This window comes from Vairimorpha necatrix, chromosome 1 (assembly GCF_036630325.1).
Source record: "Vairimorpha necatrix chromosome 1, complete sequence".
Classification (NCBI taxonomy): domain Eukaryota; kingdom Fungi; phylum Microsporidia; family Nosematidae; genus Vairimorpha; species Vairimorpha necatrix.
The window spans coordinates 778735-803409 of record NC_088816.1 but is presented as its reverse complement, the minus strand read 5'-3'; the positions used below and the strand labels follow the sequence as shown (position 1 = coordinate 803409).

The following is a 24675-nucleotide window of genomic DNA, read 5'->3' as shown; positions in this document are numbered from 1 at the left end:
TATATATATTCTTTTCCAATATATTTCCTTTAATTATGACTGTGCATTAAATCACAATCCTGATTATTTATTTTCCTTTTTTTTACCCCCAATGAATCAAAAAGAAGACATTTTAAGAAAGGAAGAATTTGAAAATCTTCCAGACTACACAATTTTCAGGAGAAAAACTCCCCAAATAAAGCGCTTTACAAGAAATAACAAAAAGAGACTCAGTAAGTGGCATATAAGCTTCGTCAAGAATAATAACCCTCTTATTAAATATAAATATTGGATTAGTGTAAACGGGTATCTAGACAATAATAAATTAGTACAAAGCTCGCCCATCTTGAGTATCCAGGCGCCCTTTGTGGTAGTCACTGCTAATACTAAATATTATTTAAAAGAAAGCAACGAAATATTAAAAAAACCGCCACATGCCAAATTTGATTTAGACGAATTGGCTAAATTTAGTAAAGGGTTTCCTAATGACTGGAAGAAGATTGTCATAAAACAACTTAAAGAAATATATGGGGCAGAAAGACTGAGATTAAATGTATCAGACTATGAAAGAGTATTAACCCCCTTTGACATGTTATATAATAAGATATTTAATAAACAAGAAGAAGAGACAGAAAGTAATGATATGATAAATATTACTAGAGATGAAGACAAAAGTAATCTAGAATTAAAAAGTGAAGCACCGCGGCCAACAATTAAAAACAAAAATCTAAAGCGTAAAATAGAAGAGGAAGATGATTTAGAAATAGTGCCAAGCTCATCGCATCTTGACAAACTAAAAGATAAAAAGAAGAAAATTGAAAAAACAAAAAAGAAACACGAGGAAGAAAAGTCAAGTGAAGCAGCAAAAGAAGATACTAAAAAAATTGAAAAGCCACACGAAAAGAAGAAAGAAAAAATAAACGAAGAAGATAAATCTAAAAAAGACATTGTAAATACAAAACAAATAGACGAATCTGGAGACCGAGAAATAGATATTAAATATCTACAAGAAATAAGTGCGAAAACAGGGAAATCATATCAAGATGTAATGGATATTATTAGTAATAAACGAAAAGCAAAGAAAGAGAAAACAAATAATAAAAACTTAAGAAAAAACAAAGAACCACCTACAGACATAAAACTAGAAGATATAGAAGAAAAAGATTATATACAAGATTCTAAAATAATCGAGAGCCTTTTAAGTGTGGAAAATGAAACAGACAACGCAAAGAAAAGAAAACTTAAAGAAGAAACAGAAAGAAAAAAGAAACTTAAAGACACAGGGAACTATGAAAACACAGGAACATCTAACAAGTCCCTTTTAGAACAAATTATGAATAGTAGAATAAGTAGACCGTATTCTTATGAAGAACTAAGTAATAAAGAAAAGAAATCAATAAAACAAAAAAAAGAGAACAGTAAAAGTCAAAAACACAACTTAAAAAATAAAGAAGAACTCGATCGGAATAGAGTAAATTTAGAGCGAACTAAAATAAAAGAAGAAACTGAGAAAGAAAAACTAAAAGAAAAAAATGATCTAATTGAAAAGCTTAAAATAGAAAACTTGAAAAAATTGTACAAACAAAATGCAAATATACAAAAACAGAAAGATATTGAAGACGCCAGAGAGAATAAATCTCTATTTGTAGACAATAAAAACATGACTAGTGAACTTGAGAGTAACGCAACTACAAACAGCCTGAATGTTCGTAAAGTAAAAAAGAGGAAATCGCTGTGTATGCCGAGCAAAAACAAATCTAAAAAGAAGTGATAAAAATAAATAAACAATTTAGAATTTATATATTTTTTAATATTTTTGTATAGACCAGCTCGGAAAAATTCGGCTTTTTTAGAATTTATAGTTTCTGTTAAAACGAGGGTTTGCATTTTTTAATAGAAAATTATAAAACCATAGAATTTGATATATAACGAACCATCAATAGAAAAATGTGTAAAATAATATACAATCTCACTGAATTAGATAAATTTTTTTTTCTTGCCATTTCTTGTTATATTAGTGTAGAATTTATTATATAAAAGTTAAAAACATTGTTTAACTTGTTCTAAATCTTTTCTACTGTATTATTTCGATTTTTATAGCACAAAGCCACGATTTTATCATAACGAAAAAATTTTTCAATATCATAAAGTCGTGGTGAATATGCAAACAAAAAAACATAAGAAATGCCTAATTCTCTATGTTTGCTTAAAACTTCTTTTGGATTTTGAATTTTAGCAATATCCATGATTAAAATCTTTTGAGGATTTGATCAGAAAAAAATCTATAAGATCTCTTTTAATAAACTTAATGCATAGAACAGAATATTATGGGCTTTTTTCATTTCGTATGCAAAAAGGGTCGATTTATAAGTCATACCGAAGACAACTAAAATTTTTTGCCTCAATTTCCGAAAAATGTTTATAATTCTTTTTTATTTTTATATGAAAACCTTAATGCTTCGTAGTATTTGAATTAAATCCAGATTCATTAAAAAAAAATTTAAGCTTTTTAATTTAAACACCGATATTTTCATGGCATATTCAACACATTTAAGAATTTTGTCCTGTGAATTACGTTCTGCAGGAATTCGAGATAGTCTTTTTCTTAAAAACATTTAAACATTCTCGGAATAGTCAACAACGACATTGAAACATTCGCTTTTGTATAGAGTTCTTCTTTTATTTCACAAAAAGTCATGTCGTTGCTAGTGTTTTGAATTTTTTTAAACAAGATCAATCTTTTTTTCTACTTGAGGAGATGAAATTTTAGAACAATTTATCGCACTTTTAGAAAAATCAGAGTCTCGTTTTACATTTTCCAATGAATTCTCTATACTGTTTTAAACCCCAAATCTAATGTAGTCATATCTTTACAGCCATATTTTAATTTTGTTAATAAGTTTTTCTGTGTGCTTGCAAACATGCGTTGTGACTGTTGCTCTCGCTTTTCTTGGCATAAAAAAGGTTTTTTTTTTTCAAAAAATGGATTAAAAAATGCAACCCCATGTAATATATATTCCGAGTTCGTCAAAAATGCATGAAATAACACGTTAAAATTTTTTGGCCAGCTAAAAAATTGTACCAAACAGGAAAACCCCTCTTATTACCACTACTAATAATACAAGATACGTTTTTCTGGGATCCGAGGTAAAAAATTTAAATTAGTTACTAAAATTTTTAAAGATTTATTTCCAAATGTTAAAGAAAAAGTAATTACTGTAACGATCTAACTAAAATAAAAAAGGAGGAAGAATACAAAAATTTATTCAAGACAGAAATAGAATTATTGAATCAGTGTACATCGGGTGAATATAACATACAGAGGTATAACGAAAAAAAAAACACAAAAGAAATGGTAAGATAAAGTTGTACAAGAGAAGACAATTAAAAAGAGAATTTTGACGCTACAAGCTAGGAATAATAAGAGATAGTAAAGTTCTTGTTGCAGTAAAATCGTCATGGTCCAGAACCCAGATAAATCTTGAAAATGTGTATATATCATAGAATATATAATTTTATTCTGGTGTAGACTCATAAATCTCTAGAATTACCAAATCTTCGATAGCTGTTGTAGAGCTTCATTTTTTATAATCTAAGACGACATAGGCATATTCCAACAACCCACATGAAGAGAAAGAAAAATATATGACAGCTTTTTCATTGTGTGATCGTTTTTATGAATACATTAGATTGCCATTTGATTTTTGTAATGTATCGTCAACATTTCGCCAGCTATAGACAATATTTTTATATGCATAAAAAAAATATTTTATTTTTTTTAGATAATATGACTATATATTGTAAAAGCAAAGACGAACACATTGAACATTTACAAATAGCCTTGGGAAAAAACGAAACCGTCAAATTATATCTAAAATTATAGAAATTTATGCTCCATAAAAATGAAATTATAATTTTCAGAAAAATTATAGTAAATAGACATAAAAGCAGACCGGCGCGAATCAGTCAAATAAACTCCTACTTAATACCTATAACTATAAATAACTATTAGGATTTTTATGCACTGTCAATTTTTGTATGCTTTTAAAAGATAAATCAACCCAGACAATTTTATATGGAAATTTTAAGGTAGAAAAACATAGTATAAATAAAAAGATCTATCTCCACAGTGAATAAATAGAAGCTCTTAATAATACAAAATAGCAATGGGGAAGGTATTATTAAAACTAAGCCTGATTTTCAAAAAAATTATACTCATGGCGGACACCTCATATATTGAAATATAATTTTTTTGGTGCAAGAAAACGAACGAGTAGAAGAAAATGATTTTAATATAAAGCAAAAGTCTAACAAAATTTTAAGAAAAATTTTCAGTAACATATAAAGAATTATTTAACCGATAAATAAACAAATCACTTTTGAATTTGTCTATTAGGAAAGAATTTTACAAGTAGAACTAATCACAAGACACAATATACCCCATGCAAACAAAGCCCCTTCTAGTCGACTCGTAAGGCTGGTATTGACACTTGCCGAATGAAACCTCAAAATAGAGTACGTAAAAAAAGGTATATGTTTAACGGAAGGAGATAGCAGATTCTTAAATTAAAATAATAACACGAATACTTAGTGTATAGGATAGAAAAAAAGTTGTTAATTAATACCAAAGAGTTTTGGCACATGTCACCAAACGCAATAAAAATTTTGATTTCCCAAAATTATGCTTAAAAAACATGCATAGAGATATATAAAATTTTTTGGTCTCAATGAACAAATTTTCTCATGCCAAGATCGCTCTAAACAGATGCTCTTAGTTCATGATCGAAGGCAGAGCTTCTATCGATCATGATTAGGTTCGAATCCCAGGCGGACTAAAGGCTTTCTACCTTCAATGATGCCGTTGGAACGACTCAGATGATGAAAATCTCCACGAAAATCATTAAGTTGATTAATAAAGCCTTTATGGTTAAGTAATATGGGAATTGGCCTAGCGAAGAAATCTACATATAGACCGAAAAAACAGTATCTCTCGTATTGACTTAATGATACATAAAAATATCTGCTGAGTACAGATAAGTTGGACTCATGGCTGGTGCATTCTAGAACTAACTAAGAGACTAAATGAAATACGGTATTTAAAAACCTTTTATATCAAATCATACAGGATTATGTAACATGTAGGTCAAACTAGTGAGGCTCGTGGTCAACGCAGGTCAATAAAATGTGGCCGGTAATATGGACGTGTAAGGAGTCGTGTGTGTGAACAGATGATTGTGGGACCTTGAGTTAGTACGATGATGTCTCTCCTCAGGTTATAGAAAACCATGGACGTTGATAAATCCGTCATGAGGTCGCTCTAGACACTATTTGAGGTACAAACGGGAAAGTTCTCCCAGAGCCAAAGTGCAATTATACGGCGGAGTTTGTTTCACAGGCAAGTTATACATAGTGAGTTTTAGTGAGTAAGAATCTCACAGTATTAGTTGGATAAGGATCACCTCCAAATCCCTTATGAAGATTTCTACCTACCCTTTACTTACAAAGAAAATAAAATTTAAGAACGGATATTATATTCATAACCTTTTGTTGTATCCCGGGCTAACCTCCGGCGAGTAAAAACCACTCTAAAATATTTTTGTTACTGGCTTCTTTGCTTACTTTAAATATGTTTCTCATATTTCTCTTCTTTTTTGTGCTCTTCTTTCTATATTAATTTTAAATCCAAATAATTATCTAAAAAATGACATGTTGTAAAAATGCAGTCTACAACATTTATGTACAAAATATTAAAAATTGTTTTTTAAAGTATCGAAAAGATTTCAATCTTAAATTAAAGGTAATTTTTATTTTCCCCATTTCATTGTTTATCATGACTTTTCACTAACCTTTTTAACTCATCGTATGGCGGTACTTCCGTGTTCTTATAAAATTTATAAAGGTCTTTTTTACGCATCCATGCCCGAATTTTTTCATAATTTTTTTTACATTTTTTTTTTTGTTCATCATCTACTGATTTACTTTCAAAAAATGAAAAAACGCTTGCATAACATAAACATCTCGATTTTTTCTCAGATTTTTCTTTATTTATGCCTTTATTTCTTGAGGTAAATCTTCTAAAACCTCATTTTTGTATTCATGTATCAAATTTTTGTCTACTCAATCAATTATTTTTAAAAATATAATTCATTCCCCAAGTATTGTAGATGATATTTTCAACTTCTTTCAATGCTCTTCTTCTTTTACCATTTTCAAATTTTTCAAAAACTTCTTCATCATACAAATGATCCACTATTTTAATATAATCCTCGTATTTGTATTTTTAAACTACTCCTTTGTTTTTGATCCTATTACTTTTTGCAAATTTTTTTTTGCCTCATTTTAAAAATTTCTCATATCTTGATCATCCGATTTATTATCTGTTTGGAGCTTTAAAATTATGTCTTCTAAACGTTTTACTGTATCTCTTTTTGTTTCTCCATAGGAAATTTCTAATAATTTTTCTTTTATTAGGTTATTATCCCTATTTACTTCATCGTCAGTTAAATTTAAAGATCTAATAAAATCTGCCTTTTTAGTTGATAAAAAACAACGAATAGGTATATAAATTTCATTCGTAGATAAAACAAACAATGATATTACACTATAGAAATAGTCTCTAATATTTTTTTTGAGTTTTTGAGACTACTTAGGTGATAATGTGCTAACTCTTTATAAATTTTAATTAAATCTATCAATAGATAATCATATGATAAGGGGGAACCACTTTCACTTACATTGTCATTATGTTTTTCAGCGTTATCGCTTGTAGTTCCTGTACTATCATCACTGTAGTCATAATCGTCGTCGCTGTTTTCACTTTCATCATTTTTTTGCGCAATAATTTTTTTTTGATTCAATTAATTTTGCAATGTCTTTCAAAGTACTAAATATTGATTCATCAATTAACTCATTTCATTCATATATCTCTCTGCTTCTATTAATAAACACATTTTCATTATAAATGTGGTTTCATTATATCTAAAATTTAGATATCAAAAAATATTTCTCGAAGTTTATTATTTTCAGCTCCTCTAATTCAATATTTCCAATTATTTTTGATATTTCTTCTTTTTCTATTGCTTCCTGATCTAATAAAAGATGTGCAAAAATTATATTTAAGACTGAACCATGATTATTAAAAATTTTATCTAGAAGAAAATCGATTTTGTTGTCACATGCTATTAATTTAAAAAACATTTCAACACCAACAATACAATCTATATCGTCTTTTATTGAATTAATTCTTTTAAAAAACTCTAAAAAATCTAGAAATATGTTTTCTTCGATATTAAATTCAATTTCATTAAGACTTCTATTTGGTTTTAGCACTTAAAAAAATCGGCATATTTTTGTTCGAACCACAATTTACCACTTTCCAAATCAATATTAATGATTGTATCATCCAATTTAATCTTATTAAATAATATTTCAAAACCTGAATAGTAAAATAAATCAAACTAATCAATATTGTCTGATTTGTATGGTTCATGAAGATGTTTACAAATTTCATTATAGGTTTCGTCATAATTGTCAATTCGATTTTTCATTTTATCAAATTGTTCTTCTATTCCAAGTTTTTTGGTATTTACTTCAAATATATAAAAGGTCTCATCAAAAAATATGGAAAAATTTAGTAACACTTCAGTATTTCTTTTTATAAAACTAGGAGTGTGAAACGAACTAGATCTATTCCTTAAATTATCAGTGCTATTCGGTAGGTGGTCAAATATAGTATTCCATTCTTCCCAATTTGTTATTATGTAAGTATAAAAAATTTTATGATTTAAATTATTTTCAATCCTCTCCAAGTTAATTTTTTTTTTATATAATTGATTTTTTTTATGTAATTGGAGTTATCACTTTGAGATGCTGCATCATGAGTTAATATTATATGATCTTTTGAATTAATATTACAGAAATTCATTATTTTATCTTCCAGTAATCTCACAATAGCTTCTATTGGCTCACCATTATAATCTATGATCTTGAATTTTTTTTCTACTTCGCATATTGTGGTATTCATTTTTTGTATCATCTTAATATCAAGATTATTATCACTCAAAGTGTCTAATTTGAGTCTCAAATATTTTTTTTCTGTGTTAATCATCTTATAATCTCTACTCTCTATTTTCTTATTTATTAATGAATGCAGATTATCATAGTCATTTCTACTTCCCTGTGCAATACATAAAAAAGTTATGATTGTATAAATATCCATAAAATTAAAAAAAAATTTCAAGTTATATTAAAAAAAAGTACGAATAAATGTCAAAATCTGAAAAAAAAAATTTACATGATATAAATATACACACATAACAATTTCAAACAAAATTTTCACATTTTACGTTGATGTCAAAATACTCAATGAGGCTAAAGATAACTATCAGCCCACGTATTTAAGGCACTACGATTTTTTTTTCGAACCCCGAAAATGAAGTGCAAAAAAAGAAGAGAAAATAGGGGACAAAAAATACTGACCACTTTCGATAGTTAAAATTCTTAATAATAACATAAAACACCTTAAATTTTTTTTTTACCAAGTTTTTTAGTTAAAACTTTTGTTTAATAAGATTGTACGGGGTTATATGAATTAAATTTTTGAATGCAAAAATGTTTAAAATGCAATTTATATCATTTTTGTTCGGTTTTTTATCGGTATTACTCTTTTTACTGCAGACCAAGTTCCTTCGATCGTATTTGTATGGACTCCATAAATTGGATTTACAAACCCGAATGAACGATTTACCGCATAGTGGTCATATATTCCTATTTTTGATAGATTTGAGAATCCTTTCCAATATTCTGTATAGATTATGGAGCCAGAAAGTACGTACTCTTTGATACAACCTTCAAAAGTTTCAGCTTTCCTATTTTTTACATTAAGTAAGACTATACCCTTTCTTTTGTACTTTCGACCATTCCAAGTACCCAGACACATTCAACTTTGTGTCCTTTATTGTATTTCCTTTCCCCAAATTTAGATTCGTCAATCTCTACAATGATACCAGGTCCTCCAATCTTCTTATTACCGGTAACATTCTTGCTAACATCACTAATAATTGCATTAATTGGTTTTCTACTTATAGATAATATATTTTTTAAAGAAGTAATATCAATAAACAAAAAATCACCTGACATATTTTTAACCATGGTAATCTTGCGTTGAAAAAAGGCTTTTTGTTTGTAATAATAATACTTTTCCTACATGTTCCTGTTGAAAAATGAGTTTATTTTAAGTTTTTTTTTGCATCTTTTTAAATTACCAATGCAAAGTGGACAAAAATAGTGGTTATTTAATTTCTATCAATGCATTCATGATTCCTTCGATGCATTTGTACTTCTTGATCATTTTTAAGGGATTTATTTATTAAAAATTTTTGAAATTTGTATAAATTGTTAAAATGTAAATCATATATTTAAACACAAAAAAAGGATATATCTTGGTATAAAAATTTAATTAAAGGCGTTTTATGTTTTTATTAAAGATTTTAACTATCGAAAGTGGTCAGTATTTTTTGTTCCCTATTTTCTCCTCCTTTTTTGCACTTCTTTTTGGGGTTCGAAAAAAAAATCGTAGCGCCTCAAATGCGTGGGCTAATAGTATCTTTTTTCCAAAAAATTCTTGCAATATATAATTATCGATCAGATTGCATAACATGATAACAATTTTGTTTTTACACATATGGCCCTATTATGGTCCAATTTTCGCTAAAATATTTTGAAATCGGTGAAAAATCATTCCTCATTGCACTGTTAAACTATGAACGTAATTCTTAAAAGTTAAATTCAAGTTTGTTACAGAATATTAAGGCTGTGTTCATGCAACCTTAAGTATTAAATTATCAGTATCTTATGATAGCTCGCCAATCTTACCTGAAGAGTTTCAATAAAATCTTTTTTATAACTCATATGCAATTTTACGCACACAAATCGCTTTTTTTTACATTTTTCCTGTCGTTGAGGCGAGTTTTATGTAGACAAAAAGTTTCTATGCCTAGTCATACAAAACATTTTTACAATTCTTAAAGCCTAATATGAACAAATTGGTATTATAGCAAAGTTTTAACAAGTCTCAAATATAGGATTCTTTGGTCTTGTCGAAATTTCTGTTTTTTATCTCTTAACCCAATATTTGTAAACTATCTTCGACATCAATGATTATTTAATATGAAATTTTCGAGCCTATATTTACGACTAAAGGTATCCTTTTTTTATTTATTGTATGGTAATATACTATGATGCATATAGAGTTTTATATTTACTGAATAATATTTTTCTTAATTAAATTTATTTTAATATTTTCGGGGGTTGCCCCGTCTTTATATGTGCATTTTTTTCCTCTCTTTTTTATCTAAGATTTTATCTAGCAGCAGTGATGTCGATCTCAAGTATATGCGGGAGACATGCACGTATTGAAAAACATAATTTTTTTTATATGAAAATATTAGGTTTATTTTTTTTCATTTTAGATTATTGCAGTTGCTTGTATAATTTCTTTAATAAAATAATCATCCTCCTTAGTTCTTTGTTTATTACTTTTATTTCAGTTTATTTATTTAAGATATTTAGCTACGTATTTATTTTATGTTCTTCATAGTTCTTTTATTTGTTATATTCATTAGAGACCTCTTATTTATGTATGTATTTATGACGTATTGAATTTTTCTTTTTTTTTTGTTTCGCTTTGTTCATTATTTAGTTTTCGAAATTTTTGAGTTTCCTATACTGAGTTTATATGTGCTTTCCTTTTTATTGCTTACTTCTTCATATAATTTAGTTTGACAAGTCTATTCTTTTTTCATGTTATTCTGTAACAAGTGTCAATAGTGCTCTCTTTACTTTTCATACTTGCATTCTTAAATTTTTTAAGCTTACATGATCTTTTTATGTCTAGTTTTCTTTTCTCTTTCTTTTCTTTACTTTACCTGAGTATACATGATCAAATGATATAAGTTCCATCATTTTCCCTAAACCTAGAATGCTCTCGATTAATTTGGAGTCCTGTAAATAATCTTTATCTTTTATATCATCTGGTGTTACACCCGAAGAAAGTATATCCATAGTGTTGTAACTACTGTCTATGGTATATTCAGAATCGCCTTCGATGTTCTCATTGATGTTAAGTTCTATATTTGTGTTGCATTTTGAACTATTGTAGGTATCCGTAACGCTTTCGAAGGATTGTCCCGATTCGTCTATTTCATTGATATCTATTTTTTGGTTTTCACTATCTTTTAAACTTGCTCTATCTCTTGGTTTTTCTTCGAATTTTGTCGTTATGGCGTGTTCATCTTTTATATTTGTATGAAATCCCGGTTCTTCATTTTTGTTTAGCTTTTTTGTCTTGAGAATATTATCATTGTTATTCTCGTTTTCAGTATCTAATGACATATTTTCCTCATGTGTCAGAATAAATGACTTGTCTATATTAATTATCGGCTCTTTCATGTTTGTTCTCATACATTTACTGTTTTCATTTTGTGGTTTCTTAGAAGCTAAATAGAAGGACATTATTTCTATGTCTTCGCTAACTTCATCTTTTGATAGTTTAAGCGTGGCTTGACGTCTCAATGATATTTTACTCTTGATTTTTTTTGTATTGTTTTTTAATTGCTCTTCAGTTTCTAATGTATCATGATTTTCTTCTATATAGTCTTGCTCTATCAGGCCATTGTCTTCGAGACTATCTTCTTGAAGTATATCGTCATCTTTCAATTTAAGACAAGGGACTTGTAACTCTTCCCATTCTGCATCTACATTTTCTGCTTCTTGATTGTCAAATATATCATTATATATTTTTTCAAATGAAGTTAACTTTTTCTCACAATCTAACATATTCGCTTTTATACCTTGCCCAAATATCTTTGTAAGCTGTTTTGTGACCAACTCCTTCCAGTCATTAGGAAATCCCTTGCTAAACTTTCTTAATTTACTTTTTTCAAACTTAATATGCGGAGAAATGCTTAATACTTCACTATCTTCAGCTAAATTATACTTAGTGTGGGCAGTAAGTACTTCTAAAGGACCATATATATTATAAATGGGCGAGCTTCGAATGAAGGTATTATTGTCTAGATATCCATTTACATTAATCCAATATTTATATCCTATAAGAGGATTATCGTTCTTGACAATTCTTATATACCACTTATTAAGATTTTTTGTGTTTTTACTTGTGTATCTATTGAGATGTGGAGTTCTTTTTTTAAATATTGTATAATCGGGTATATTTATAAATTTTACCCATTCTAATATATCTTCATTTTCATTCATATGGGATTAAAAAAAACGAAGATATATAGATAATTTTGAAATTTAACACGCAAGCGCAATATATTTTATGTCGATGAAAATGCTACTATGATTTTTTATCTTCTGTAATAAAAAAATTCTATATGATATCACTTTTACCGACATTATAATCAATGAGAAGTTTGACAGATATAGTTAAAGTAAAAAAAAAGTGTAATAATCAAAGAATTGCGCCATTGAAAAACTTTAGTTTTTTTTAGTTTTTAGTTAGTTACTTTATTGTATTTCCAATTAATCAATCATATATTAAACGATGAATTACTATAAAAAGAGCTTTAACGGGGATAAAATACTAAAGACGAGTTTACGCTGTAATTTTTTAATATATAAATTTCACATTTTAGCTTATAATTTCAAAACACAAAAATCTAGAAATGTTTGCAGTTAAAAAGCCAATAATGTAATTATAAACAAAAGCGCTATTGTAGGGCTAATTGTTTATAAGAAGATTTTTTAGCAGAAATTGTTTTTTTTGTAAAAACTTTTTTTTTTAAATTTTCATTAATCATCTTTTAGTGAACAAATACAAGATATGTGGTTTTAAGTTATAACAAATATCTGTTATTTAACTTTTGGATGTTTTAAATCAAAAATTTTGATGTATCTGTTCAAATTAACGTTTATTATAGATATTTATCTGCAATAAACATATAAAGTAAAATTATCGTTTAAACAAAGATTGCAAAAATAATAGGGGAAGCCAGTAAAATAATTTTGAGCTTTTGCATAGTTGAAATTGCAATTCAACATATGGTATATTTAACCCCCATAGAGCCCTTAACATCCTCAGAACACGCAAAAGAATCAAAACAAAAAGATTATCATCAACATCAATAGTTGAAATTTCCCTTTAAAATTAACCTCTTGAAAAAACATTACATGGTCAACAATCGTTAAATTTTTGAGATTCAAATACATAAGTACATACCAATACCATAGAATAATAGGCATTTTGTTAAATGTATTTACCAGGTCTATGATTTAAAACTGCATTTCTAAGATAAATATGATGAAGAAACTAACATAGTATTCTGTATATTATAGACCATTTATTTTATAGTTTATTCGTCAACATCTTCTTCGAAATTGTTCAGATCGATGGCGGATTTTTTTTCTATAAATTATTTTATCAATTAACTTGCCTTATGACTAATAAAATGAATTTCGATACACGTATACATCTTCTTCAATTTCAAGCCAGCTTTAAGTCTAACCACACTTTTCACATGACCTTTATTTATGTAACTTATGTTTAAAGTTAAAAAACCCTTTTAAATTAATAATAAATTTGCGGGAAATGTTAGGCGTGCCCAGTGGCTGTTTCTTAGTTAAACCATTGGGGGATCTAAAAAAATTAGTTTTTATTGTTGTTGGAAAATTTTAGATGATGAAAATGTATACAAAAATCATTGTGTTAATATCATGAACCCGTGTGCGCCAACCATAGGAAGATTATTGATAGTGTAGAAACGCACTTTCAAGGTGAAATAATATTACGCTTATGGTAAATTATTGATATTTGAAGATTTCTCTGGAACAGCATGCAGCTGCCTATTTTTGTGCACGTTTTGTGTTAATTAAGAGACTAGACGAAGTAGATCAAAAAGGGCCGCGTGGGCCTATTTTACAGTGTTATTTAACAGGCTACACAATATTCATGAAAAAAGTGCTCTCTCCGCCCATAAAAAGCAGTCTTGGTGTCCTAGGGGGCTTTTGCGGTACAAAATAAAGGTCTTAATGTTTTTTTAGATATCTTTATAAGATTTAAACCGAGTTAGGTAATTTTTCGTGCTGTAGATTTTTCTAGACGTGATATAATATTCATAGTAACGTTGTTATACAGAGTAGTTGTCTAAAGGACATGGCAGAGCTTACTGCGCCTCCTGGTTTAATTGTAGGAGTTTTAGTGAAATAAAATCTCACAATATCAGTCATTTAAAAAATAAAGTTTGCATTTCTTTATGGCCAATGGCTAGAGTTTTCTCTACCTCTTACTCACATGAAAAAAAGATTTCAAATAATAAGCTGTGATGATACTACAATGTTTCTTCTCTGGTATTATAAGCTTAGACTCTTTATATTTCTAGATGCGATATAATTATGAATAATACCCGCTTTTACGGAGTTAAATTTATAAAGACAAGCTTTATGTATAAATATGATATCTACTATTTATACCTCTGCTTTCAGTAGGCTTGTACTTATTCTTCCTATTATTCTCCCTGTATGGATTTCCTAACCTTCCCCTGCGTACAATGCTTAAATAATCCCACAATTTATCTTAATACTTTTGCCAAAAAAGAAATTATGGCTTTGCTTGTGGGAAATGAATCAAGACAGAAATAATTATCTTTGTCTTCTCCTGTACCATCGTATGTTGTTGTGTTTTGTTACTACGATACAAGGGGGTTGGGCTTTTACAAATTTGTCTTCCATTGCTTTCTTTTGTATTATGCATTGGTAAAAATGAAGAAAATATTTATAGTGAAATATTTTTGAAGAAATTACAAGTTTATATTTTTGTTATCATAAGATAAGATATTTTAACTTAACATTTTGTTTGGACTAAAACACAAATTATATTTATAATTACTAATTAAACTAGTAAGGTATATCTTTCTTAATTCTGTAATATTAATTTATCCGTGTCTCATTTTGCTTATTAAGTCGTATTTTTAATATTAAAAGTTGCCCATTTTGACCCCCAATGTCGAAAAGGAAAGTGAATAAATATGTCTGTCTAGAGGCAGAGTCAGACAGTGAAGAAGAATCAGAAGATTTAGACACTCCAACTCTAAGATTCCCGACTTCTAATTACTCAGAAATGGCAAGAAGGATAGAGCAGAAATATGCAGATCTTGAAGTCTATGACGAAGAAGAGGAGGAAGAAGAAGATTTTGACGAAGACGCCAGTGTCTCCCAGGCCAATTTCTTACCTAAGAAATCTTCCCCGAGATTATTTCTAGTCCGAGTAAAAAGAGGTAAAGAAAAAGAAATCGTCCTTAGAATTCTACAGAATAATCCGAAAATCTGTTCAATAATTGCCAAAGATGGTCTCAAAGGATACATTTACATAGAAGCATTCCAGAAACAACAAGTTTTAGACTCTTTTGATAGAGTCAGAGGTATAAATAAAAATAAAATAAGTGTCGTCCCTTACAATGAAATGATAGAAGCTTTGACTTATAGAAATGAATATAAGAACGTAGAATTTGGTAGATTGAAAAAAGGGAAATATAAAGGCGACTTAGTGCGAGTCATTGACAATGACGGAGACATGATAAAAATCAGAGTCATGCCTCGTATAAATAATATTAAAAAGTTATTTGATCCTGAAGAATACAAAGATGAAGTTATAAAAGACGGAGAAGATAGATTTATTTATAAAAGAGATTTATATGTACAAGGATATTTAGAAAAAGAAATTTTAAAAAGTAGTATAGATTTAGATGTAGAACCAAATTTCGAAGAATTAGAACAATTTAATATTAGAAAAATATTTGATTCTGGAGATAAAGTACAAGTAATAAAAGGGGAATTAATAGGCCTAAAAGGAATTATAAAATCTGTGACTGGTCAAATGTCAGTCATAGAATCAGAAAAAAAATTTTATGAAATTTTTTCAAATTTTTTAGAAAAATTTTACGAAATTGGTGAAGAAGTTTGTTTTGGTAATGAAAATGGAATTATAACAAATATTAAAGATAGAAAATATTTTGTAGCTTTAAAAAATTTTACAGAAGAAGTAGAAACTAGTATTGATTTTTTAAAAAAACCAATACCATTTACAAAAGAAGTTATTAGAAAAGATAAGATTAGACCAGTAATAAAAAGAGATAATTTGGTAAATAAACAAGTACAAATTAGTAAAGGACAATATAAAGGGTATATTGGTATAGTAAAAGATTCTTATATGAATAAATGTAGAGTTCAAATAATTTCTAATTTGAAATTTGTTACAGTCCCTAAAGAAGATTTAGTAGAGACAAATGTGAATATTGAAATAGAAAGAAATACAAAGAAGACATTTTCCAGTATTGTGACTAAGACGCCGGCTTATGAACCAGATTTATTACATTTTAATATTGAAAGAAGTATTGATAGATTTGATGGGTCAGATGAGACATTTAAAGGAGCTTTGATAAATCATAAAGGAGATGAATTTATAATAGAATGTTTAAGTGGGAATAAATATTTGACGAATAATGGCGTATTTGATAAGTCGTCAGTCCGATTTGTAGTACCTGGTAAAGAAGATACGGTTGTAGTGATGCAAGGGGAAGATATAGGGAAATCTGCGATACTTTTGGAGATTGACGAGTATACGAAGAATTGTGTAATAAAGATAGTAAATGGGAATATTAAGAATGTGCCACTTGGGATCTTAACCAAGAAGAGTGTAATCTAAACTAATAAATTTGAAATATTATGATAAATATTTTAAATTAATTTGTCAAGATTTTAAATTAATTTGTCAAGATTTTAAATTAATTTGTTAATATTTTGTTGTTTAATTTTTAATTAACATACTAAAAAATAAAATTTTTTAAATTTTTCAAAAAATATATAAAATGTTTTTTTAAATATTAAGGCTTTATTAGAAATCGCTGTCGCTTTCTGAGACGGTCTCTGAGGACCACCCATTTACTTCTTCCTCTTCTTCTTTTTCTTTATTATTTAAATATTCTTTTATACTTTCTTCTCCTATTGTGGAATTTGTTATGAAGCCCGCACTCTTAGACTCGTCTTTCTCTGTTGATTTATCAAATACATTAGAATTATTAATTATAGACTCATTTTTAATTGTAGTATCTCCACTGATATTTGATATGTCTTGAATATTAGTAGTATCTTCATTAATATTAGTAGTATCTTCGTTAATATTAGTAGTATCTTGAATTACATCTTGAGTTATATCTTGAATTACATCTTGAGTTATATCTTGAGTTACATCTTCATTATTTTTTTGTTCATTGCTCTTATCTTTTGGCGATATTTTTCTCGCTTTGTTAATTTTCTTACAACACTCAACAGGATGCTCTCTAAAAAGTCTCTTTAAAATACAAGGAGTCCTCAACAAATCAAATCCAAATTTAGGATACACACTCTTAAAGAAATAATAAACATGTCCCACGAAAATCCCAAGCAAATCTTCTAATAAAACATGTTTTTCAGTAATCAGCATAAACAAAGGTACAATAAAAGGAAGATAAAAAGCCGGGAAATTTATAAACCCGAACATTTGTACCATAGCATTAGGATTATTCCTTGTCCAAATATAAGTGATAGTACTTGAAAATGCAGAAGCCATAGTACCAATATTAAATATATTAGCGAATAAGAATAATAAAGACCAAATAATAAATATTAAGTAGAAATAATCAGAAGTAAAAAAGAAACCTTCTTCTAACATTTTAGAATATCTGTAGAGAAATGTCATGTGGATTAAAACTTCAAGAGAAGGTTTACCGAAATATAAGAAACATGTAAAAGGTCTCCAGAGTTCGAGATATTTTAGGAATAAAGGACTGTAGAATAAAGAGTAAGGCTGGATGGCATTTATGTAGACGAGGATGAAAAGAGAAAGAATGAGGATGAAAAGGAATCTGGTGATTGGAGGAGTATTATAAAAATGAGAGGATAAAATATTAGAATCCATTTTGGGGGCAAAAAAAAGACAAATAAGAAAAAGGGAATAAAGAAAGTATAAGTAAGTATAAATAAGATACATTAAGATACATTTAGATACATTAGATATATAAAATTAATATGGGAAAACATGGGTTTATTTATTATAAAAGATCACGATTAAAAAAGATGATTAAATTAAGATAACATGGGGGATTATTATAAAATATCTTAAGAAATCTATGTCAGATTTTTATATTGATAGATTTGACATGTCGGTCTATTACAGATATTAAGAGACAGTCTTTTTAGACTTATAATATTATAGAAATATAAGATAATTTGTAAAAAATAAGACCTAAATAGAAAGCTCATATAAAATATGACTAGGCCGAACTAGACCAACAATGAAAAATAAGTTTGTAAACTTTAAAGAAAAAACAATGTCCTAGAAAATTGATATAATGGTTAAAATACGCTTCCATTAGACAATGCTATTTGACTTTATTTACCTTAAGAACCTTTTAAATATATCTCGACTAATTAACATTATGAGTTACAACAGAGAGCACATTCTTAAATATTCAAATTATTAACGAGCTAAGTTTATATAATCCAACTATAAGAACTAAGTCTATATATTCTAGATTTAAGGTAAATATCCCCTATCTAATATAAACTTAACCAAAGCTTTTTTAATATCAAAGATATTAAATTCAAACTATATTTAAATGTGTCTAATTTGTTCATAAAACTGTTACAAATACATAATTCATTTGCTAATTTATTGGTATTTGACTCATGTGTTTATTTGTTACATTCCAAACAAATTAATAATAAATTCAGAAAACAATAACAAAACAATGAAAGATAAATATTTCTCAGAAGAAAACTTAGGTCTTATAAACTTGTCACATGCCATAGGCTTGAGTAGTGTCCCTGATTTACTCCGTACTAAGAGTATAGAAGACGGCTTCGGTATAAATATTCTAGTAACAGGCCGTCGGGCCTTAGGTGCCGCGACTCTAGTAAATTCCTTGTTTAATGTTCCTTTGATCTCCAAGTCCAGGCCTAATAGCCTGACTGTCACTAAAAATGAGATCATTGAAAATGGAATATCTCTTGAAGTTACTACTACTACTTATCATTCTGACAACTTGTCGCCTTTAGCAGAGTACATTGACAAATTGAATAATGAATATTTTGAGAATGAACAAGGTCCTTATAAGATACATAAAGACACACGTATACACGTGTGTCTTTATTTAATTCCTTCTGATCATTTTACAGATAAAGAAATGGATTTTATGATGAAATTAAGTAAATTAGTTAATTTTATACCTATAATTACTAAAGCAGACATGTACACTAATGAAGAGTTAGTACTTAGAAAACAGAATATATATAACATTTTACAAGATAATAATATTAGTATATTCACTTCTCTGTCCAATACTAGTCCTGATTCAGATATTGAGGATACAGAGGTGATCCACGCTGTCATAGCCAGTGAGACGGTATATGAGATAAATAATAAAATAATAAGAGGAAGACAATATTCATGGGGATTTGTAGATATTGATAAAGAAGAAGGAAATGATTTCAAGAGATTACAAAGGACTTTGATTTATAAGAATTTTGATGAGTTGATTAATAAGACACATATTAAGTATTATAATGAGTATAGGAAGAAGATACTTTATTTTGAGAGAAATAATAAGATGTGTCAAGAGAGAAGATTCCACAAGTTGAAGGAGTCACTTGAGTGTGTCATAAAAGAGAAGAATGAAGGAATATTAAATAAGTTGAGGAATGAAGAGAGAAATTTAGATGAGATGATAACAAAAATGAGACAAATTGAGAGTACTAGTATTGAGAGTACTAGTATTGAGAATAATAGCACAAGTGTAGTCCAATAAAATCAAATAAAAAGAGTATTAACAAAAAAACAATCTAGTATAAATATTTAATATAAATATTTTAAATTTAATATTTGCATTTATAAATATTTTGTTTATAAGGGCTTATTATTGTACAATATTTTTATAAATAAAATAATTAAGGAAATAAAAAGACACAAATATTCTAAAAGGCGTGTTCTTTTAGACAGGGAGATATTCTTGTCATATTTGATCTCTTTCTTTATTGTGAAATTTATCTTGTGCTTTTTAAAGAAGAAGTCAAATTCTTCCAATATTTTCTCATCCATGAAAAGGGAGAAATTTAAATTTCAAATGTTTAGTTTTATAAAGCGTGTCTTTATACTAAAAAAACCGTGTCTCTAATAAAAATTTGAGCGCGTCTTCATTAAAAATTTAAGCTTGTTTATTTTATTTAAATATGTCTATTTATAATTAAATGTGTCTCCAATAAAATTTAAGCGGGAATATTTTAAATCTTCCCCTCTTTTATGCTGATTACAATTAAAGAACCAAGAAATATGCACGAGAAGTCTAAAAATCTCATTATTCTTCTCTCGACTCTTCTTCCCTCTTCCCAAGTAGCCAAAGCACACCCAGAAGACTCAGATTTCTTAATAGACATAATCCAAGATGTCACTCCCGCTTACTTAATTCTCAAAAAGAAGAATGAAGTCCAGTTCGCTCTCCGTATTTGTGAGTACAGAGAAGTCCCCACTAAATTCCCCGTGTCTGGTGACACACAACTAGTTCTTAACAATTTCTCCACAGAAATTGGCACTAGTCTGGCGCATTTTCTTATGGATTTATTTCCTTGTAATGTCGACAGTAAACAGATAGTCAATTTTACAGTAAAAGACGAGTTCCTGTATTTTAGAATGTACCAATATTGTTTCAGTAAAGAAGGACCAATATTTAGCAAAGTGGGGCCGCATTTGAGCCTGAGAGTAGTGAAATATACGGAATATAAAGAAAATATAGTCAAAGAATTTATAAATTATAATAAAGAGAAATGTTTATTATAAAACAACAAAATTAAAATAAAAAAAAAGATTAAATATTATTTGATTATATTATATTGTATAATTATATAGAAAATATCCACTTTCTTTACTCTTTTTCTTCTTACTTTTCTCATTCTTCAATGTATTAAGATATAATACAATATTACTAATATCCTTCTCTTTATTATAAAAATTAGACAGTAAATCTACTAATTCATCATTGTAATCTAAATCTTCAGACTTGATAAGAAAATCAAGCAACTTGTCTATGTCTCTGCTTTTTAATAATTTCTCCAGCATAAACAGGGGAAGAAACAGCAACTTAGAAAATGAAGAAGAGAAACAAAAAATGAAGGAAAAGATCTGAATACTGGAGTCCTTAGCCCAATACGAAGACGATTCTATTGAGCAATGGATGTGTTTCCTGCACCAAAATTGTTTCTACTTTCTATGATGCAGTTGGAACAACTCAGATGATGAAAATGTCCATAATCATTAAGTTGATTCAATGAAACTTGTGTGTCCAGTCACAAGGATATAAAGCTAATGTATTGACGCAATTTAAGGGTTAGAAACAGTATCACTTTTGTGGTGACTTAATGATACATAAAAGTACCTGATGGGTACGGATTAGTTGGAGCACACCAGAGTGGAGCCCTGGATCCTACTAAGAGACTAGACATAGTAAAACTATAGAAGATCTCGTAGACCCTATCCTACAAGATTCTGTAACACGGTGGCCGAAACTAGTGGGAGACTAATGATTAATGCAGAAAAATAAAATGCCGGGCTGGTGATGTGGTCGTGTAAAAAGCCGTGTGTGCGATAGAGATGATTGAGAGACCTTTGAAATAGTACGGCGATGTCTCTCCTCGGGTTGTAGATAGCCATGCCCGTTAAGTATATCCGCCGTGAGGTCATTCTACTGCGATTTGAGGTATAAATGAAAAGAGTTGCTGGTGTCAAAGTCCAATAAATACGGCGGAGCTTGCTCCACCGGCAAGTTGTATGAAGGGGGTTTTAGTGAGTAAACATCTCAAAGTACCAGTTGGATGACGATCACACCCAACTCTTATTGGTTTTTATGTAAGGGGGTTCCTAGCTCCTACTTGCAAAAAAGTGTAATATACTAAATATCACAAAATAATAATAACTTGTATACTTTCGGTTAATTCTTCTGTATAAGATACATCTTATATTTTATTAATTAGAGTAAAGGAAATAATATCTAAATTCTATGTTATCAAGTTATGCCATCTTTTTAAAATCTCCTCATTTGTCAATCTTAACATTTACACATTATCAAGTCCATTGTAACATATAGTAATAGATAAAAATATAGATCTACTTATGCATTTATAATTTTACTTAGAGTAGCGATAACTATAGTATCTGACAGCCCGAGCAACACTTGTGCTCATAGTTGAGACACGGAACTGATTAGTTTAGTAACCTTTTTTTATCTCATTTAAAATGCAAATACAAAGAAAGCTTTTTACATAGCCAAAATGTTTTTTTTGGAATGTAATATTTTTTTAAAAGGACTAAAATAGTACCTACAATTTTTTACAGCTGCTCCGATTTCTCATGTAGGTTTTCAATCTCTAGCAATTTCAGTATAATTTATTTCATAAAACTTTTAATACGACAATGACGGAAAATATTTTACAAATCTGGTTTATTTACAATTTTTTTTGCTTAAATATTAGCGCTGCCGAGACATGAAAATAGTACTTAAAACAAAAGACTGACGTATTATTATTTCGGCCAAGGTTTCATTGTCTCTTATTTACAAAATCGAAAGTGCTTTATTTATAATGCACAAATAAAAAACAAAAACTTTTTAATATAAAAATATGAATAACAGGCGATACATCGCGTAATTTTTACCAAAATATATACAATTGCATAAAATTATCGAAACGTCCCTTGTGATAATAATTTTACAAATTAATTTAGTCTGCCGTTTTTTAATTGTCAATGTATATAATATTGCAAAAAATGATGCAAAGCTCCTTTTGGCGCGTTTTTAACGCCATCTTTACGTATTAAATCCACCTTCTGTTTTTTATGTTGTCAAAGCTCTTCCATATTTTATAATCCTTAATAATTCTAGTTCTTACTAAGATTTCAACTTTTAATTAAATCCTAAACATTACATTTTGCTGTTCATGGCACCTTTTTGCCAAAAAGAAACTACTGAAGCTGTATGTTTTTGCCAACATTAATGTTGTTTCAATTTTATTGCTTTGTAATCTGATGTGTCAACAGCGAATAAGAAGTTTTAAAGTATTACAATTAATTTGACAGGTAACTGGTGTTTAAACCTAAATTCTTTTTACATAACACTAGTGCGTCTCAACTCGAATTTTTAAAAATCTTATTAAAGATTTATATCTTTAAAAGTAATGGGGTTGTAAATATTCATACTAATTTAAAATCATTTTTTTTAATTAAATCTATTATTGATTTTTCATATAAATTAAATACATATTTAAGTTACTTATTGCATTTTAAGTATTTATTTTTGGTTCATTTTAAGCACACATGCTTCGTTGGACTGAGAACTCACTGCTTTAAGTTTAAACCCCGACATATTAATCTTTTTTTTATATTCTTTCAAAATATTTATATGCAATTTATGTCTATTTTTTATGTTTTTAATAGCACTTCTTACATCATCGTCTTCAAAAATCTGTTTAATTATTAAATTCTTATCTTTATCCAGTTCAATATCTACAAATTCATCTAAATGTTTTTTTATCATAAAAATATTCAATTTTTTTAAATCTCGATCCATACATATTAACTCAACAAAAAAAATTCTAGTTCGATCAGCGAGATTATTTATTAAATCATAAATCGCTTTATTCTTGCCAGAATATTTTTCTTCAATATTGTAGCCATCATATATGGCTTTTATGTATAAATCAAAATCCAAGTCTCCCTTAGTAATTTCATATTCTTCGCCATTGAACTCTTTTGGCCAACTAGATTGCATTTGTAAAGGAAAAAATAAATTTTCCAGCATACATTCGAATATCATCGATAATATTGATCTTTCTTTTGCTATTTTAAAAATTTCATAATCGTTTTGTTTATTCTGTAAATAATCAATTTCAATACAATTGCTATTAATAGATTCTGATGTCATATTTTTCCCATCGTTTTCACTAGCTAAAAGTTTTTTTATATTAATGGTAAGTAATATTGAAACCAAAAACATTTTATGGGTGATAATTTTTTTATATGAAAACAACCGTCATAAAATAATTTACTAAAATTTCAAATTAAGTTTGTTAATATTTCATTCGTAAAATTTGGTAAACTGCTTTACTCAAAAAAACAAAAAAAAAAAATTTATTTGCTGAATTATCATATAATTTGATTTAATTATGTTATTCACGGCTGATATACTCTAATCTAGTAACCAAAAAGCAGGTAATTAAATTTGGTTCGCTTTATATTTACTAATACGGTATTGATATAACTTTAAAACCATATAATATATGTCAAATGTCGTTGTTTGTATTTACATTGACACATTTGACATGTCAAGAATACATTCGTTTTTTTTAAGTTTCTCATGTTTTAAATAAAACTTTTTGAAATACGACAAAAACATTGATAATAAATTTAACTAGAGATCTTTAATTAATGTTTTTACATTAAGAATAATCGGTAAAATAATCTTATACTTTATACAGCGCATTTTATCTTTTACATGAAAAATATGAACGTATTTAAATATGGTTTGTATCATTATATTAAAAATATCCTTTAAATATTTTTTTTCAAAATGAGAATATGATTTTAAAGTCCTAAATTTTTAA

General features: G+C 28.0%; 9 protein-coding genes across 9 annotated transcripts; 4 read left to right on the top strand and 5 right to left on the bottom strand.

Annotated features, from left to right (window-relative positions):
• Positions 1-91: 91 nt before the first annotated feature.
• On the top strand, positions 92-1750 carry VNE69_01097 (SANTA domain-containing protein; the record flags this gene model as incomplete). The annotated part of the gene is made up of 1 exon (XM_065472231.1): positions 92-1750. The coding sequence occupies one exon, from the start codon at positions 92-94 to the stop codon at positions 1748-1750; it is 1659 nt and encodes a 552-aa protein (XP_065328303.1).
• Positions 1751-6318: 4568 nt separating this feature from the next.
• Positions 6319-6836, bottom strand: VNE69_01096 (uncharacterized protein; the record flags this gene model as incomplete). Its single annotated transcript, XM_065472230.1, has 2 exons — positions 6319-6493; positions 6580-6836. The coding sequence occupies 2 exons, from the start codon at positions 6834-6836 to the stop codon at positions 6319-6321; spliced, it is 432 nt and encodes a 143-aa protein (XP_065328302.1).
• Positions 6837-10869: 4033 nt separating this feature from the next.
• VNE69_01095 (SANTA domain-containing protein) lies at positions 10870-12252 on the bottom strand (the record flags this gene model as incomplete). Its single annotated transcript, XM_065472229.1, has 1 exon — positions 10870-12252. One exon carries the CDS (start codon positions 12250-12252, stop codon positions 10870-10872), a length of 1383 nt encoding a protein of 460 aa, XP_065328301.1.
• Positions 12253-14998: 2746 nt separating this feature from the next.
• On the top strand, positions 14999-16699 carry VNE69_01094 (transcription elongation factor SPT5; the record flags this gene model as incomplete). Its single annotated transcript, XM_065472228.1, has 1 exon — positions 14999-16699. The coding sequence occupies one exon, from the start codon at positions 14999-15001 to the stop codon at positions 16697-16699; it is 1701 nt and encodes a 566-aa protein (XP_065328300.1).
• Positions 16700-16888: 189 nt separating this feature from the next.
• VNE69_01093 (derlin-2 (DERL2)) lies at positions 16889-17950 on the bottom strand (the record flags this gene model as incomplete). The annotated part of the gene is made up of 1 exon (XM_065472227.1): positions 16889-17950. The coding sequence occupies one exon, from the start codon at positions 17948-17950 to the stop codon at positions 16889-16891; it is 1062 nt and encodes a 353-aa protein (XP_065328299.1).
• An 832-nt stretch (positions 17951-18782) lies between these two features.
• Positions 18783-19838, top strand: VNE69_01092 (septin; the record flags this gene model as incomplete). The annotated part of the gene is made up of 1 exon (XM_065472226.1): positions 18783-19838. One exon carries the CDS (start codon positions 18783-18785, stop codon positions 19836-19838), a length of 1056 nt encoding a protein of 351 aa, XP_065328298.1.
• A 491-nt stretch (positions 19839-20329) lies between these two features.
• On the top strand, positions 20330-20863 carry VNE69_01091 (ribosome production factor 1 (RPF1); the record flags this gene model as incomplete). The annotated part of the gene is made up of 1 exon (XM_065472225.1): positions 20330-20863. One exon carries the CDS (start codon positions 20330-20332, stop codon positions 20861-20863), a length of 534 nt encoding a protein of 177 aa, XP_065328297.1.
• A 48-nt stretch (positions 20864-20911) lies between these two features.
• Positions 20912-21142, bottom strand: VNE69_01090 (uncharacterized protein; the record flags this gene model as incomplete). The annotated part of the gene is made up of 1 exon (XM_065472224.1): positions 20912-21142. The coding sequence occupies one exon, from the start codon at positions 21140-21142 to the stop codon at positions 20912-20914; it is 231 nt and encodes a 76-aa protein (XP_065328296.1).
• A 2221-nt stretch (positions 21143-23363) lies between these two features.
• VNE69_01089 (uncharacterized protein) lies at positions 23364-24068 on the bottom strand (the record flags this gene model as incomplete). The annotated part of the gene is made up of 1 exon (XM_065472223.1): positions 23364-24068. One exon carries the CDS (start codon positions 24066-24068, stop codon positions 23364-23366), a length of 705 nt encoding a protein of 234 aa, XP_065328295.1.
• Between the last annotated feature and the right edge of the window lie 607 nt (positions 24069-24675).